At 40.2% G+C, this 18708-nt stretch overlaps 1 protein-coding gene across 1 annotated transcript in view; it reads left to right on the forward strand.

Moving 5' to 3' along the window:
* The window catches only part of Arid2 (AT-rich interaction domain 2), a 124991-nt gene that overhangs the window by 528 nt on the left and 105755 nt on the right, over positions 1–18708 (forward strand). The window contains exons 2-3 of the mRNA XM_034516309.2: positions 34–127; positions 1205–1302. Coding sequence (XP_034372200.1) covers positions 34–127; positions 1205–1302 — 192 coding nt within the window. The remainder of the gene's footprint in view (positions 1–33; positions 128–1204; positions 1303–18708) is intronic.

Here is an 18708-nt window from a genome sequence, read left to right on the forward strand (position 1 = left end):
GGTGACAAGTGCGGGGCTTTCTGTCGCCCGCAGGTCGCCGTTTAAGAAGATCCCTGCGGTGGGTGGGAAGGAGCTGGATCTTCACGGGCTCTACACCAGAGTCACTACTTTAGGCGGATTCGCGAAGGTGAGTGGAAGTTTTAATTTGTATTTCCCTCTCGCTGGCCTGCTCGGAAAAGTCTGCTCCGGCCCGGGAGCCGGCGCCCGGGGCCAGGGGGGCGGTCGGCGGGGCACACGGCGTTCTCGGCGCTCGCAGCCGGTGGCACGGAGGCGGCCGGCGGCGGGGCTGTTTTCGGCCTGGTGGCTCGCGTGCGCGCGGCGGGCGCGGGGCTGGGCGGGCGGTGCGGCCCGGCGGCGGGGAGCGCCCTGCCCGGTGTCCGGCCGGCCCCGCGGGGTCTGAGCGGCGCGGCGGGGAGCGCGGGCGAGTGGAGTGCTCGCCCGCCCGCCCGCCGAGCCCCGCGCCCGCCCGCCCCGCGCCGCCCGCCCGCCCGCGACTCAGCGCCGCCGCCGCCGCCGCGGCTGCCGCTCTAGCACAGGCGGAGACACAGAGACACACAGACTCTGAGCAGTTTTCGTGCAACTCAAAATTAGCGCGGGCAGGTTTAACATCGATAATCGGCTGCGAAATGATCCCGGCGGCCGGGGGCACAGCCTCGGCCCGCTCGCCCTGGCTTTCTACAGCTAACAAAAGAAAGCAGGACCTGTCTGCAAATAGCCATCTTAGGCTTCAAGGCTAGGCAGAAGCTGTAGGCCTCAAAGAAGGGCCTATGGAGATGGATAGATCTGGGAGAGGGATCCGAGTCGGCCCCGGCCCCGGCCCCCCCCAGAGCCCGCGGACGTCGCTGTCCGGAGCAGTATTGATCCTTTTGAACTTTTTTTTTTTTTCTTTAGTGCAAACGGACCGCGTTGAGATTTAAAAGGGGGCGACAGAGGGACTTGCGATTGGTTATTGTCCGGGCTTCAAAAACAAAACAAACCCACCAACCCCCCCAAAACAAAACAAGTGCTGCTAAATACAGGGCTCTCTGGTGAAAACACAGTGATTCAAGCAGCCCTGGCTTAGTAACTCTTGTGGATCGAGCCCAGACACCCACTGATCCTTAGGTATTACAGATCTCTGCAGAAGGGGCTTTTAGCTTCCAAGTTAGGGTAGGTTTTTCTTGGATTGGGCACTTTCAGACAAGTGTGCCTGTGTTTTTAACAGGTTTCTGAGAAGAATCAGTGGGGAGAGATTGTTGAAGACTTCAACTTTCCCAGAAGTTGTTCTAACGCGGCCTTTGCTTTAAAACAGTATTACTTGCGGTGAGTAGTGGTGACTTTTCCACAGTATTTGGAAAGGAGGGACTTAGGGGCGATTAAACAACAACAAAATCTGCGCTCTGAACAGTTTCCAGTCCCTTGTTCATTTCAGTCTGAGAAGCATTTGCTGTCAATAAAGTGAGATGGCAGGAGGCTGAAATTTTCCTCAGGTTAAAATACAGTCATTTGTATTTTTCAAACAAAGTCATTACAGGTGACACCCCACATCCTATCTTGTAAACATTCTTTTGTGACATTGTTATTGCTGCTCAATAGCCACTGAGGGCCAGAAGAGAAGGTGGCTTAGGATACTTAATGAAACTTTGTAACCTATGGGAAGATTTTTTTTTTTTCCCCCTTCTTTATTTGGAAACTCCTTAACCGCCCACAATTCTGGCTTTCTTGGGTTTTGTGTTGTTTGTTTGTTTGTTTGTTTGTTTCAAGAAATTTATTGCTTGGAATTGTTACTCAGTGCGTTTTCAATGGGATATTTTTACATAAATAATCTAATGTAGGTACCTTGGCTGACCAGAATTGATGTTTTAAACTCTTTTGTTGTTAATTGAATTTTTGAGAAACTTAAAAATATTCAGTATCTTTAGGAATATGGGGATGGTTTGAAACCAGGTACTATGGTTGGAATTTTTTTCATTTCTTTATGTTTTGACTCCTTACTCAAGAAAATAAATTTCTTATTTTGTTTATATGATTTAGTCTAGATAATATATTTTGTAACCTAGTGGTTATTTTCTTAGATTTTCTTCTATACTTACATGTTGTACTTTTTTTTTGAAGGGAACCTTTATTTTTCTTTGATTACCCACAGTAACCTTAGTTACTTAAAATGAAAATAATGATCTTAATATTTTTAATAAATTTTGGTAATGGTGACATTACAAGATAGCCTGTTTTATATTTGTAATGTAGTTTCTGTATAATTTGAATTTCATATTGCTTCAAATGCACTAGTCACTCTGTATAGCAATCAGGATTCTGAAATAGGAAACAGGGTAATTGCACAGGTGTACTTCCTATTGGCTGCCTTAGATTGACTTCAGACTTCTTGCTGAAGAATTCACAGAACTTGGCAGTTAGTGAATTCCATAGGAACTCTAGAATACACCAGGGTGAGTGTCTGTGATAGCATATGTGTCAGAGTACCTTTTTAAATATAAAGGTAAAATAAAAAAACATTCTCAAGATGTTGAGTTAGTAATAGAAAAGCTTAATACCAATCAAGTGATAATCACTTGATTATTTCTATTTCGGATACTGAGAGAATTTGAGAGGGTTGTGCTAATACATGTTAGGGCTTTGTACTAATCATTCACAAATATTTGTAGTATTTTGTATGTTTTAATTGTATATTTTAAAGTTATGCTTAGTGTTCATTAAATGTATAGATTAAAAATCTGTGTTCAGTGCTAAATGGTACATATAGCTGATGAGATGTATATTTTTTCTGTAAAATTTGCATTCATCTTAACAATCTTCACATAATTAATGAAATACCTGGACTTCTTTTCTTTTACAAGTGTAATTTTAAGTATTGTGTTTCCTGTTGTCATTTCAGTCTTAGGATTATGTCACACATTACTTGTACTGATGGCTCCTCCTTTTAACCGGATGCTTTCAAAATTGTCTTAAGTATTTACATTGTTCTTGGGTCAACTTGGGCCTTATGTTCTTATTAGAGCTGTTTTGAACTATGTCCTTAGCTAAACTTGTTTTCTCCCCATATGTCACTCTCCTGGTTTGCTTTTGTATGGCTGTAGCTAGGCTACTGAGAAAGAGTGGAAGTATTTGTTTGGGAAAATAAAACCATGTGAAGATTTGCATGGCTTGCAAAGAAATAGGATGGTCAAATATTGAGTATTACCAACCTTGATAGAATTTTCCTTGATGGCATACTGCAGTTAGAGAATACATATTATGTTGGGAATATATATATATATATATATATATATATATATATATATATATATATATATATATATAAAACTAATTGGCAAGCCAGATGCCAAACTTTTTAACAGTAAATTTATTAGTTAGCCACAACAACTAATGCCTTCTCAGTAAGGTGTGGGAATGAAGTGACTTGGTGAGTTAACTCTCTGCTAGATCAGATTTAATAATGCCATAGTCTCTGATAAAGCAGTTGATGCATTGTATTTTGGTAGGTATTTTTTGATTGAGTGGGGTTTTGTTATTTGTTGTTTCTTGATTGTTTAGATAGAATCTCTGTCAGTGTGGCTCAAGGGGCAATCCTCCTACCTCAGCATCTCAGTTCTGATAGTCTAAGCTTGTGCCACTCTGCCTTTGCTTTGCAGTATCAATTCTAAGTCACATGTTGACCATGTATACACAAATGTATTTAATGTGAGCTGCTTTTTCATGGGACATATTATAAGACTGTCATTGCTCTTGTTAGCTCTCTGTCCAAGTTTCATACTTGTCTACATTCCCCTGTAGTTACACAGTGAATCGAATGAACAGCTCTTAGACTAGCACCATTTTATATAGCTACATACCATACATACAGGCAAGTAAGAACAGTAGCTATGCGCATGTTTTAACAGTTCTGCGTTCTTCTTGGTATAAATATAGTCATTAAGTATAGAGACATTGTAGCCTGCCAGAAGTTAGGTTAAATGTATCAAATATACATTCATTCAACTATAGATTATCTACAACAATAATTTTCAGCCCAAAATTGAGTATCCAGTTGATTATTCAACACTGGTATTTCATGTTTTATTTTTAAATGATTTATTTTTTATTTTATGTACGTTGATGTTTTGTCTGCATGTGTGTCTGTGGGTGGGTGTTGAATCCCTTGGAGCTGCAGTTACAGACAGTTGTGATTGCCATGTGGGTGCTAGGAATTGAACCTGGGTCCTTTGGTAGTGCAGCCAGTGCTCTCCACTGCCAAGCCACTTCTGCAGGCCCCTGGTATTTAATTTTTAAAAATGTAAGTGCCTGCTGACAGTTTCCAAAAGTAAATCATTTATAAAAAATTGTATTTTAAACTGGGTGGTGAAGGCACCTGCCTTTAATCCCAGCACTTGAGAGGCAGAGGCAAATTTAATCTCTTGAGTTGGAGGTCAGCCTGGTCTACAGAGTGATTCCAGGACAACCAGGGCTGTTACACAGAGAAACACTGTCTCCAATAATAAATACGTAAAATAAAACATTACGTTTTAATTAGCTCTTGAATGCTTATCTTTTTTTGTCTAGCATCGTTCTTGGCGTATTCATCTCAGCCACAGTGGCTGTTGTCAGACTGTCTAAGAAAGGGAAGGAAGATAAAGTGTAGCTTCCCACATTCTGTTTATGAAGAAACTCAAGTACCAAAAAGTTGGGTTTGTTGAATGTGCTTGATAAAATTTACTATATTATGGTTTCACAAGTGATTTTAATAAAGTGTAATTGGAAGTTGCACATGGTTAATTCTATGTCCAAGTATATCTACGACCAATGCGTTATTTACTTGGTAAATTTTATTTATTTATTGCCTTACTTTTGTACTAAGAATTAGATAGTTTGTTATTACTTGGGTTAAGAATTTAAGAATTTGAAATCTTGCCAGGCAGTGGTGGCGCACGCCTTTAATCCCAGCACTTGGGAGGCAGAGGCAGGCGGATTTCTGAGTTCGAGGCCAGCCTGGTCTACAGAGTGAGTTCCAGGACAGTCAGGGCTATATGGAGAAACCCTGTCTTGAAAAACCAAACAAAGAAACAAACAAACAAACAAAAATTTGAAGTTTTAGCTGGGCATTGTCATATATGCCTTTAATCCCAGCAGTTGGGAGGGAAAGGCAGGCAAATCTCTTGAGCTCAAGGCCAGCCTGGTTTACAGAGTAAGTTCTAGGGCAGTTGGGGCTACACAGAAAAAAACCTTTCTCAAGAAAAATCTCCTATAAACAAAAATAAATAAAATTAGTTTTCGCTCTAAGGTTTAGGGAAGTATTTAATGTGACAGTATTTCATCTATAGACAGCAGGAACATAGTTACTCTAGCCATAGTTACAGCTGTAGGGCAACTTGGTGTGCTCTTTAGAAAACCTGGACATTGAAACTGTACTCAAGCTTCTATGGTGCTGTGTTTCTTGTATCTGAAGCCCCCAGTGCTTTTTTTTTTTTTTTTTTTTTTTTTTTTTGCATTCACTTTCGGGGTCTTCAGGGACTTGAGTAAAGTATTCACAGTAGTGACTTTGCAGTCACATTGTGAATTGCGTTACTTTTTTTTTCTTGTTAGGTAAAGCCCTTTAGTTACATGAGTGGTTTGTGTTACTAGCAGTTAACTTTGATCAGTTAAATGACATGAATGCATTTAGGGATTGTGAGCTAGTGGCTACCGTGTAGGTCAGTGAGGAGGCCTTTTCTGAATGGCTTGAGGTGAGGTGAAAGGATTCATCTGTACTATTCAGTAGGTAAATAGAGTAACATGCTGAGCCTGTACATTGCTAAACAGAGCTAAAGCAGCCAATAACTCCTAGTCAAGAAGTGAAAATAAAGTCAATAGGGACAGGGAGAAGGAGTGAGTGCATCTTAGGGAGTTACGCATGTGAAGATTGTAACTTTAATTTTATAAGGTGTAGCCTTTGGTTGATAGTTTATGCCAATGTTACATTTCTGAAGAGTTTGTACACTTACTAAAAGTAAAGTACAAAGTGGATAAAGGAAGTTTAAACCAGAGTCAGCTTGGGGTTAGGTCTTAAAATCCATATTTGTAAGCATTGTGCATTGCTCAAACTAGAAATCAATTTACTTTCCTAGACAGACAGCAGACCCAGGTAACACAGCTAGAGAATTTTATGATACCCCCCCCCCCCCAACCCTGCCTCCTGCTTGTTGAGGACTCTCCCACTGTGCTCCACCCTCAGCCCATTTAAAATGCATCGTCGCCTTTTCCATTTAAATCTTATGCCTCAGCTATGAACTACAGATCTTTCCTTTCTGATTAGAAGCACCATGTATAAGTAAAAGCCCCTCTGCTCTTGAGGATAGGCATTTTCCCAGTGACTCTCTGTGAGGTCCACTATGATGCATGCCATGGAGAGAAGCCTGCAGCTCTGTAAGCTCTGCTCTAGGCTCAGACTAAATGAACCTGGAAGGACACCTCAGCTCATCAGCACCCAGACAGCTGACAGGGGTGTTAAGTAAAGTATTCGGGAAGAGTGTTTTCTTTTGTAAAGGCTATTTATTGTCTCTTGCTCAGGCCTACTAGAAATTACTGATCAAATGGGTTTGTCGGAGTTAAGAGGGGACCTGTGGCCTGATAAGGTGAGGGCGGGTGGATTTCCTCTCTGCTCCACTTCCATTCTGATGCTCTCTGATACTCATGGTCAAAGCAGACACTTGTATTTGTGCTGTATAAAACACCAGTTTCCCTGAGATGTAGTGTGTGCCTTTAGAGAAGGTCAGGTGGTTGTGAGTCATAGATGAGAAGCCGGCTACTTACCGTGGGGCTGGGATTGTAGTGCAAGTGTGCAACTCCAGCACTGCGGAAGTTCACTCTCACCTTTCTCCTTATTCCAAGCCCCTCAGTAGTGCTATATGGTATGAAACGTCATGTTTGAGGAAAACTTACTAAATTTCCTAGAACACAATTTGGGAAATCTGAACTAAAAGCAATGAGATTAGGAAGGGAAAAAAAAAAAAAAAAACCAAGCAGGTAAAATGTGGACTATTACACACTCACATAGTTTCTATATATATATAACTTAAAAAAAATTGGGACAGAGTTTCACTGTGTAGCTCAAACTGGCCCATAGCTCATGATTCCCCTGCCTCAGCTTCTTGAATGATAGAACTACAGGTGTGTGTCAATGCTTCTGGCTTAGATTCATACACACACACACACACTGCTTCTGGCTTAGATTCACACACACACACACACACACACACACACACACACACACTGCTTCTGGCTTAGATTCACACACACACACACACACACACACACACACTGCTTCTGGCTTAGATTCACACACACACACACACACACTGCTTCTGGCTTAGATTCACACGCACGCACACACGCACACACGCCTGGATTTTCTCCCTGGGATTTACATGGTAGAAGGTGAGAATCATCTTCTACAAGTTGTCCTCCAATCTCCATGTGTGCTATGGCTATGGTATCCATACCCACAAATACAAAATAAATAGATAATGCACATAAATTGAGTCTCAGACACATTTTATTTTTGTGTTCATCTTTCTAAAAGATTTTATAATAACTTTGATTTTGTTGGGTCTTCATACTTAGGTTCTTATTTGAGCTAGCTGTCCCTACAAGTCAAGTCCTGCTTATTCTAATTAGAGACTGCCTTTTAAGAAAAAAATGTTATATTTGTATTGAATACAAATATGTTGTATATTTGAGTTTTAAAAAATTTGTACAAAGTTTCTTTGGACAACTGTGGTAGTTAACTGCTTGTAGACTAGTACTTGTGTTGAATTTGATACTAGCTCTGCTTAAACAAAATATTATGTTTTGTTTAGTTCTGTGACTTTGAAAACTGAGGAAGTCATATCCTGAATTATAATATTGGGGAAAGCTGTTAGCAGTAGATACTGGATTAAGGGCCAGACTTTATTGAACTTAAAAGGAAGATGTTTGGATTGAAGCTATCTCTAGTTAGTTTATGTCGTGAAGTTATGTGTATTTAAAATTCTATGTATGTGTATATCTATATATGTATGTGTATATGTATATATGTATTCGTTGTGTGTTACAACAAATGTGTTGAGGTCAGAGGACAACTTTTGAGAGTCCTGTCTGCCCTTGGTGTGGGCTTTAGGGATCAAAGGGTCATCTGGCTTGTTGGCTAATGCTTTTACCTCTTCAGCCATCTCAACAGCACGCTGTGTGCACATTTGATAAAAATAAAAAATTACTGGCTTTTGAAATGAAAATAAATATGTGTATTTATTATATGATATAACATTGTTTCTGTTGAGCTAAGAAATAAATATATGTATTTATTATATAAACAGTATAATATTGTATTTATGCATAGTTGAGCTAAGATATTGACAATTTCATTTGGTTAAAATAAAATAAAAATGGAGTTCCGGGTACCTCGATAAGATCTATCTATCAGTGTATTCGTATAAGAGAGAAAGCTTTGTGGTGTCCTATAATACAGAGCTAGGTGTACATTTTCACCCTCAGTCTTAAGTAACTGCTATAATTGCCAGTTTAGAAATAAATTTTATGTTTTTCAAAACACAGCTTAACCCTTTTATGTTTTACAAATCATTATCGTAAATAATTCTCCATTATTTACAGTTACTAAATATCCTCAGATATGTTTCATGTTCCATATGTGTTTGGATTTATCAGCCTTAGATTATCTGTTAATGGGATCATTCTGCTTTTCAAGAAACAAAGTCAACTGTGTATTTTTTTTTTTCCTGCTACAAAATAGAGGTACCACTAGGCTATTGTTTTTGCAAAAACAATATGTTGTAAATTGAGGTAATTTGTTTTTTTACAAAATGCATGCTCTTTTGACTAAGTGTGTTGTGATAAGCTGTTGTTGGGACTGAAAACTCTTGGTGATGTCTAGGAATAGTTGCCTCATTCAGGGTTGTTGTCCAGTGACAGAACTGTAGATGTGTGAACATGGGATCAGTGTATGCAGGACTCGACTTACTTACCCCATAGTCTGCTGTGATGGGACTTGAAAAGGTGATGTTTGCCGGGTGGTGGTGGCGCACGCCTTTAATCCCAGCACTTGGGAGGCAGAGGCAGGCGGATTTCTGAGTTCGAGGCCAGCCTGGTCTACAGAGTGAGTTCCAGGACAGCCAGGACTACACAGAGAAAACCTGTCTCGGGGAAAAAAAAAAAAAAAAACCAAACCAAACAAAACAAAAAAAAACCCCAAAAAAGTGATGTTTTTGATGTCTTAGCTGCTGGGTCTTACCTCTTAACAGTCGGTTTCCTTCTTTTTCCCATATGCCGTACTTTTATTAAAGTAAGGAGGTTAATTTGTCCTTTAGAAAGTCCTAACTTCTGGCTTTGGTTGATTACTTCTAAAGTCAGTTAACTGGTTCTCCCATCATCCTGTTATCCTGAAAACAGCTGGATCTAAAAGTTGACAGCACACAGCTTTAGTGTGTAGGAGTGCTTCGTAAGTGGTGCTCTACTGCCTGAGGTAGCCTGGTCCTTAGTTGTTCATTTTGTTCAGACTGACTGTGGATTTGACAGTAGTAGGCTGAAACTGTGGTGTTAAAAAGCATGCCCCAGGAGGTTGCTAGTAGGCCGAAGTTTGAGGACAGTTGATCTGAGTGCCAGTGAAACCAATTTAGCTGCTGAGATAACTGGCTTAACTTGGCACCAACGTGCTGGCCAGGGTTACATCCAGAACAAAGCTCTAAGTGACATCTGCTCTGGGCACCTGCTAAAGCTGCACCTGTCACCAAGCAGAGCTTGGACACACCCTGCACTTTGTCTTTGAGTTTCAGAGAAGGTAAGAGCTCTACTTCACTGGGGAGAAGGCACGAAACAGTGAGCCGCTGGATCCTGTCATCCTAACTGCAGCTGTTTAACTTGGGTTTAGTTTAATTAAACAACCCAAAATAAGGGTTCCTTCAACTTTTTTTCTAACTTGAGAATTTTCTTAATATGTATTTGTCGTTGTTGTTTCCTGTGTGGACTTCACATTCTTCTTTCCAAGTGAGAAAGGATTACTTTTATTGAATATACTCGGCACTTCTCATCTTAGTGAGGAATATTCTCTTTCCCTGCTCACTCAGGAGAGTTCCCGTGTAAACTGGTGAGAGTAATAGTGCTACCAAGTCAGGGCAGGGTGTGTGTCACGGAGACCTCATCCCAGCGCCAATACAAAACAGGAGCTGCACTGAGGTGATATTTGTTTAATGCAGTATTTCCACTTCCTCCTGTGTGTGTGTGTGTGTGTACCCCACACGTGTAATGTACTTGTCTGTGTATGTTTGCATGCATCTGTGGTCAGTGTGCACTGGTGTCTGAGATAGATTGACTTTGGATGCCATCATGTATACTCTCTGCATTCTTCTTTGACGTGAGGCTCTGTGATTAAACTTGGACCTCATACATTTAGGTTGGCTGACTAGCCCATGGGTTTTATGGATTCCCCAGTCTCTACCCCGTCAGCATCGGGGTTACAGTTGCATACCACATCCTGCTTGCTTTGTTTCAGTTTTTACTACATATGAGTGATTTTGCCTGCATGTTTGTCTGTGTACCACTTGCGTGCATGCCTGGTGCCCACAAAGGCCAGAAGAGGGTGTTGGATCCTCTAGAACTAGAGTTACACATGGTTGTGAGCTCTAGTGGAACAACCAGTGCTCTTAACCACTGGGCCATCTCTCATCCTGTGTCCTGATTTTTATAGGAATTCCCGGGATCTAAATTCATGTCCTCATGTTTCACAGCGAGGACCTCACTGACTGAGCTTATCTCCCAAACCCCAGTATTTCAAGTTTTCAAAGCTTTGCTCACATGCAAAATTTATTTCCAATTTTAGAAACAATTGTTGTTATTTAATCTTAGAAAAAACAATCAGAAATTTTTTTTTTATATTTCTGAGACTTTTCTTTTAGAGGCTAGAAGGTTACTTAAGTAGTGAGTAAGTAACTTACTTACTGGGGATTGAATTGAAGATTTAGCACCTGCTAGGCAAGCACTCTACTATAGAGTGATATTCCGCAGCCTCAGCTCCCAGTATTATATACATGCTGGCCGTAATTGCCAGTTAGGAAATCTATTTCACGTGTGTTCTGAACACACTTGGTCCCTTTTGCCCGTTGTCCTATTCCCTTCCTTAGTAATGGGCCTGCTTTACGTTTACAGAACATTATCCATAACTCTCCATTCTTTCCATTCTATACTATTGCTAAATAGTTCAAGCCCATGTTCCAGGTTTAAATTTAGTTTATCAGTAAATTTCATTACCATGTACTTGGGAGGGGGCTTAGCTGGAAAGTTTTCTTATGAAGCAGAGTTTGAACAACGTTGTGTCATAATCTGTCGTTTGGATGTTCATCTTATTGTTAAGAATGGCGAATATTCATAATGATGGTTTCTGAGTTCTTCCCATTATATGTAATGTGTGTTTAGTGTATCGGGTGACCAGTTGCTTTGCAATGATACTGCTTATCATGTAATTATAGCATACCTTTTATGAGGAAATCTTTTTGGGTCAAATTCTATTTTGTCCCTCTTTTAGTCCAGTAATTCAATAAGTAAAATGTTAATATAATTATGCATAAGGTTAGGAGGAACATTCTGTTAAAATGCACTCTTGAGGCCCTGGGTTCTATCTCCAGCACCACATATCAAATAGATAAATAAATGTCAGAGAACATAGATTTGGGGTCCTTATGTAACCATTGCCGGACTCCTGGCACTGCAGAGGAAGGGTTGAACTTGTTTTGTCTTAGTCATCCTGGGGTTGATAATTTTTTTCTTGATTAATTTGGATTAAGTTGATTTTCCATATGCTTAAGCTTGTGCTTTTTTAAATTTAAAACTTAAAAAACAGACTTATCATTTTTAATTGTGTGTGTGTTGTGCATGCCCGTGAGTACAAGATGCTCCCAGAGGTCAAAGATGTTGAATCCTCTCAAGCTGGAGTTACAGGTAGTTGTGAGCTGCCCAAGATGGGCACTGGGAGGTCAGCTCATGTCTTCTCCAAGAACCGAAAGTCTCTTAACTACTGAGCTGTCTCTGTAACCACTGAGATTATTTTTAATTGAAGTTAGTACCTGTGTAGCCTGTGTTTCCTAGGTATGTTCTTTAAAAATGAATGGCTGGTCAAGAGTGTTCATGAAGAAATTGGGTATATTCTTTTTAGTTTACATCATTAGAGAATCACATTTCTGACTCCCCTTTCCAGGAAACCCCATGTTGGTACACATTAATTAAACCAAAGGGTCTATGGTTTTAGGGTAACCTGGTTGAAAAATAGTGAATTGATTTTCTTTTTTTTGCTATGCTTTCTCTTTTGAAAGTTAAAGTGCTTTGCTACTAATATGTAAATTCTTATTTACACTTTATCTAGATTGGTTATTAGTTATTTTCTTCATAATTTTCATTTTACATCTGATGGTGCGTGTATACATTGTGCATTGTACTGGTTACTGTCTAATCACTTGGTGTCTTGACAGGAATAGTGCCTGTGTTTACTCTTTATGTTACGTAAGCATATGTTACCTAAGAATACAAGTCTTCTTGCTGGGGCTTGGAGTTCACACCTGCAACCTCAGCATGTGGGGAGCTAAGGCAAGAGGACCTGAGACCAGTGTAAAGTGCAGTGAGTTCTGAGACAGCTAATCTGCTGAGGGAGAGCTTGTCTCAGAATAGATGGTTCAGTAGTAAAGCAGTTTCCCTTCAAACACAAGAACTTGTGTTCGATCCCCAGAACCGGTGGAGAAATGCGAGCTGCGGTAGGGGTGCATGCTTGGAATGACAGTGCTGGAGAGGCCAGGATGGAGGACCTACTGGCTGCCAGCCTAACTGGTAAGCAGCAGGCAGGGTCTCAGAGGAGGTGGATGGTATTGAGGGTCTCATGTTCATTCGTGTCACATGTATGCTCTTTCATGCACACAAATTACAACCCAACCACCTTGATAGAGATTTAAGAGAGAATTTGACCCAGGTTCTGTTGTGTGCTGTGACCTTAACTCAGACGTTACCGTTGGTACCTGCTCTCTGTGGCCATGTGTTGCATTTACCGCTCCCTTTTCCAGTTTCAGCCCTTCTACATTTTTTTAGGATATTACCACTTTAAATAGTGCTGTCAAGGCTAGGCATATTGGTGCAGGCTTGTAAGCCTAACTTGTCATAAGCCAAGACCAGTTTGGGCTACGTAGACATAGCACATTGAGGTCAGCCTGAGAAATACTGTGAGGCCATGCTTCAAATAAATGAATAACCCCAAATAACAACAGCAACCAGAGTGTAGGCCAGATGTGCTCTAAAGTTGGTTTGTGTTCGTTTTTCAGGATCAGATTTAGGTTAGGCATTTTGGGCAGGAGGCATTAGATGTCACTTTGAGCCTTTATTGCTGAAGTTAATTTTGGTTAAGGTGTCCTGGTTTTTGCACTGTATTTTGTCATTTGTAATGAAGGAACCCGTGAGACGTATTTTGAGACCATGTAAGATCTTGCTCACTGTCTTCCTTTTACCCGATGAGTTTAATGACTATTGGTGGTTCTAGCTTGAATTATTGCTACGATACATACATATATACAGTTTGTGATTCAGTCATTCCAGCTGTGTTGATAAGTCACTGGGTAAAGGAAGTTTTGTGTTTTCTTTTCTATTTTTTAATTTTTTTTTGAGATTTTTATTTCATACAAAATCTGTTCTCGTGCTTTTTGCTGCTTGGATTTAGCCAGTGGGAGCCCTTTCAAGCTGGTTCCTTGACTTTTTCATGTCTCAGGTTATTTAACCCTTCCTTTCTTTCTGACCAACAATCATCAACTAGATCCAACCTAATGTTGTTTACTCAGCTCTAGAACAATGTTTTCCCTTTAGAGAGAAATTCCTGGTGTCCAGTAGCATGTAGGAAATGAGATCTGAATATATACACACACATACATCTTCATACATATACATATATATGCACATACACTTGTGTATCTGGAACTACATAAAAGCATGTGTCTAACTTTATGATGACATATATGTGTATATAAATCATGAGGTTTGGGGTTATCCTGACACCTGCAGTTATGGTCTTCACACATTTCTTCTTGTCTTCTTTCATTCCATATATCTCTTAATCTACGGCAGTGGGGACTCATTTATTATAATATTACCTCCTACTGTACCTGTTATACCACAAAAACAAATCTATCATGTGAAAGGATGGGGTTTGTGTTTTTCAATATAGAGATGCATTTTGTTTTCTGAAGATATGTTATTGAGTTCTAGGTTAAAGCATGCACCATGAGACTGGGGATGATGTAGTCCCACATGCCCACAGTCCCAACTACTTTGAGGTGAGGCAGTTTAGATCATTTGAGTCTGTTAATGTAGACTATCCTGAGCAACAAAATGAGAACCCTGTTTTTTTCTGGGTGTTTACTACTTACTTGAAATATAACAAAATTCCTGTTTCCCTGTCTTATCCATGTCTGTGCTTGTCTCCCATCTTCACTGCTCAGTTCTAGTAGAATTCTGAAGTCAAGGTTTAGGAGACATGTATACTTGAGTTTCGTATATCTTCTAGCTCATTCTCATGCTTTATTTGGAACTTGTTTCCTTAGCTCAGGTTATCTTTGATGTTTTTGTGAAAATAAGAACATATGTTTGTGTGTTTTAAATTCTCTTTTAAATGTAGAAATCACACCCCCACACATACGTATCTTGAAAATTACTTATAAGTAAGTTTTTTCTTTTCACCAGCATTGTGTTCCATTGTGTTTCACTGTGTCCTGGCTTATTAAACAAATACCTTATGTAATAGTCCTTGCATTATTATCTGTATGTGCAGTCTTTTGCCACGCCCACTGGCTGGGTACTGTAGAGCTGTCTTCAGAGCAGAAGTTGGTACATAGTTTTCTTAAATATTGCCTAATTCTCTTTGGAATAGAGAAGAACTTTTAAAAGATGAAAGTGTATTCTTCTCATATCCCTGCCGTATGTTCTTAGACTTCCCAGTTCACCAGTCTGAAAGACTAAGAAATGGCGTCTCACTGTGCTTCACCTGTCATAGTCCAAAGTCTGGTAATATTTGGTGGTGCTGCTCCTGTCTGTAACTTCAATTTTTTTAACACTTTAATCTCCTTTTTAGCCCACCATCCACCAGAGGTAGTTGAAAAGAAAGGATATGGGGGAAGTGGGCCTGTTTAGAAAGTTCTTTGGAGCAACTCCCGTCTGTGTTGTCTGGGAATCAGCAGTTCAGTTCACAGGTCAGCATGCAGTGGCAGCTCGATCCACTCGCAAACACTTCATGGATACACCAGCAGTCCAGTTTGGTAGAGCTGGGTTAGTTAACACAAATCAGCAGCAGTGGCAGGACCTAGCAGAGACAGCCAGGCCTCAGCACAAGTCAGCAGGAGGCACCATGTCCAGCAGGAACATCAGGAAAAGCTCTTGGCTGTGCCTCAGGGAAACGAAGATTATCAAAGACACATGTGAGACCCAGGCGTTGCACAGCTAGCTCTATAAGCAAGCCAAGCCCAGCCTCCTTCACTGTCTGTTGAGTCCTTTTTATACTCCCTCCACGCATCTCCTCCACGGGGTCTTGTGTAAGCTTGTGTGTGTGTGTCAGCTGACATCATCCTGCCAATCAGCCCGAGTCCACAAAAGCTGCAAGGAGCCGAGGCACACCACCAGAAGTTTCTTGGTGAGTTCCTCTCTATGGAGTCCTGACAAATGGAGCTCAACTATGCAGTGTAAGGCAAACCAATACAAGTGTGTCGTTAGCAAAGAATCCTTCACTGCGTGTCCTTTCAAGTGTTTGCTTTAGCAGAACATCGTCTCTCCTGTGTCTGCTTCAGTGGAATGTTCCTTCACGAATCTGTCTTAGCCTTTTTCACCTGTGTCCACTTCAGGAAAACACTCCTTCATGTGAATTTTGACCCAGCGAAAGACCATGCAAAGAACTATGTGGAAGGCTTTCTTGTCTGTGTTTCTTTGTGTTTGTCCTTCCATGTTAATTTGAGGACTGTTTATTTTAGATCCTGGAAAGTCCATCCCTCAAGGACATTGTTTGTGCTGCTCAGAGTGCTAGGGTTTCCCATGTGATTTAAACAGTCCTAGCTCTTCGGAGGTACCTTTGTTACTCTCCTGTGTCCCCACCCACAGGCTTACTTAGTGTCTTAGTGTCATATTTTGTGGCTTTGTTTCACCATTGCTAATGTTCTTCTTGGGATTTTCTCACTAGCATGTCTTCTGGAAATATATACTTTACTTTTCTACTTTTCATGTCTTTAATTGCTTTCTTTTCTGTAATTGATTTGGCCAATATAGTCTAAGTAGTAGGGAGATAGCAGAGCCTTCCTTGCCCCAGTTCTGACTTTGTCTTGCTGTGCTGAGCATTTCACCACGAAGCTACTTTCTGCTGTGTATTCTTGGTGCAATCCTCATGTAATCATCTCATGACATGTGAAAATACAAGTACATTTATTGACTGAGCAACAGTACTGGGTTTAGAACTCAGCTTTAGTGATATGTTATATATACTTTATCTCCTAGAGTTTGCTTTTAGTTGGGACTGGAGAGATGCTAAGTGGATAAAGTACCTGCTAGGCAAGCATAAGGACCTAGGCTTGAATCCCCAACATCTATGTAAAAGCCAGTGTGGTAGTGTGGCCTGTAAATTCATCACCATGGGGCTCAAGAAGTCAGGGAGACAGGAAGGTCTTAGAAGTTTGTTGATTAGTCTGTCTGGCAAAAAAGTGTGAGCTCCAGATTTAGTGAGAAATCTTGTCTCAAATAAAAAAAAAAGTGCGGATACCTGATACCAACCTTCATGCTTACACACAAATACACAGACAGACAGATAGACACACACACACACACACACACACACACACACACTCTTTTGTACACATAAACTTTTTTTTTTTTTTTTTTTTTTTTTTTTTTTTTTTTTTTTAATTTTTCTATGTAGCCCTGGCTGTCCTGGAACTCACTCTGTAGACCAGACTGGCCTCAAACTTGGAGATCTACCTGCCTCTGCTTCCTGAGATCTAGGATTAAAGGAGTGGACCACCCAGTCATTATTATTTTTAAATTGAGGAGCTGATACATATTTATTAAACCCCAGCTTACAGCCTATATTTGAATTGGTCATGTTTTAGAAAGTTAATGTGTAAATAAAAATCAGCTAAACAGTAACTTTGGAGAACATTTTCTGTTGCCAGGCTGTCTCAACCTACCAGCTTCCGATATATTGACACAGAGACGTTTTATTAATTATGAAAACCTTTCCTGGCTTGTTGCCAACTAACTTGTATAACTTATAATAACCCTCTTATTCTATTCTATGTTCTGCCATGCGGCTCATTAACTTTCCTCAGTATGGATACCTGCTTCTAAACACCTGGATGGGGAATCCTCCCACCCCTGACTCTTTCTCAGAGGTCCTATCTCTGCCTAGAAGTTCTGCCTATCATCTGCTGCTTTGCTATAGGCCATTCAGCTCTTTATGAAACCAATCAGAAGACGGGGGAAAATGTTTACAAAACACTGAGATAGGTGAAGCTTCATAAAAATAAGAATACCAAAGTCCAGCCTGTACTCTAGTCTCTGCAGTACAAAAATCAACATTTGAATAATACAAAGGCAGTCTTTAAACAGTACACAAAAGATTATTCCAACAATTTTCTTACTCCATATTTACATTAAAAAGTCTTCAGGGAAGTGACTCAGTGATTAAGAGTATTGACTACTCTTCCAGAAGATCTGGGTTCCTAGAACCCACATAGGGACTGGAAACTACCTGTAACTCCAGTTTCAGGCAATCTGATGCCCTCTTCTGGCAAGCAAAAAAACCTACACACATTAAAAAAAAAAAATTCTTTTTAAACAAAATCCTCAGGTCTGGGAATGACTGAATTGGTAGACAGTTGGCTGGCATGCTCAAGGGCCTTGGTTTTTAAATCTCCAGCATGGAAAAAAGAAAACAAACTTCACTGCTTTTATCTTTGTTGGTCAGTGCCATACTTGATACACAAAATAAGGCAATGGAACTCATTACATGACATTCATATGCTAAAGGTCAAGGGTAATTTTAATTTTAAAAGTTTCACTGTAGGTGTCTACCTCATAGGCCGGAGGAGCAGGTTGATCTCACCAGTTCTAGATCAATTATATATTTGAGCGCATCTATTTGATTCATCATCACTAAGTTAAATGCTGTTGTTTACTTTGTGTATTTGACCCTCACCATTATGTCCTGATTTGGTAATTCAAAAGTGTTGCTATCCTGAGGGGGCGGGATTTGGTAATCTAAAAGTGTTGCTATCCTGAGAGTTGCTTGAACATTTCTTTAGCTTTCTAAACCCTGTCTCGTGTGTGTGTGTGTGTGTGTGTGTGTGTATCTAGCATGTTGGTCACTTGGTAATCTCTTGATCAACTCATTGTAATCAAACTTGTAGAACTTGTAGGAATTTACCAAGTTTTGGTTTAAAGGGTTGCATTGGAATGGATATTAGATGCTGTATACACATTTAGTATTTTATAGCAGCCTTAGTGAAATAGCTAACAGAGTCTGAAATTTCAGTGTCCTAACGATGTAAGCAAGAAGTATATAGATAGTTGCAGTTGAGTATGGCTTCTGAATCTACTAATTCACAGTACTGTCAGTTTCATGGCTGTGTGATAGAAGCAAACTGTTCTTCCTGGTGTGCCTAAATGAAGTTAACTACTGAATGGTGGGGGGACAAGAAGATACAGTTC

This window comes from Arvicanthis niloticus, chromosome 13 (assembly GCF_011762505.2).
Source record: "Arvicanthis niloticus isolate mArvNil1 chromosome 13, mArvNil1.pat.X, whole genome shotgun sequence".
In the NCBI taxonomy this organism is placed as follows: Eukaryota; Metazoa; Chordata; class Mammalia; order Rodentia; family Muridae; genus Arvicanthis; species Arvicanthis niloticus.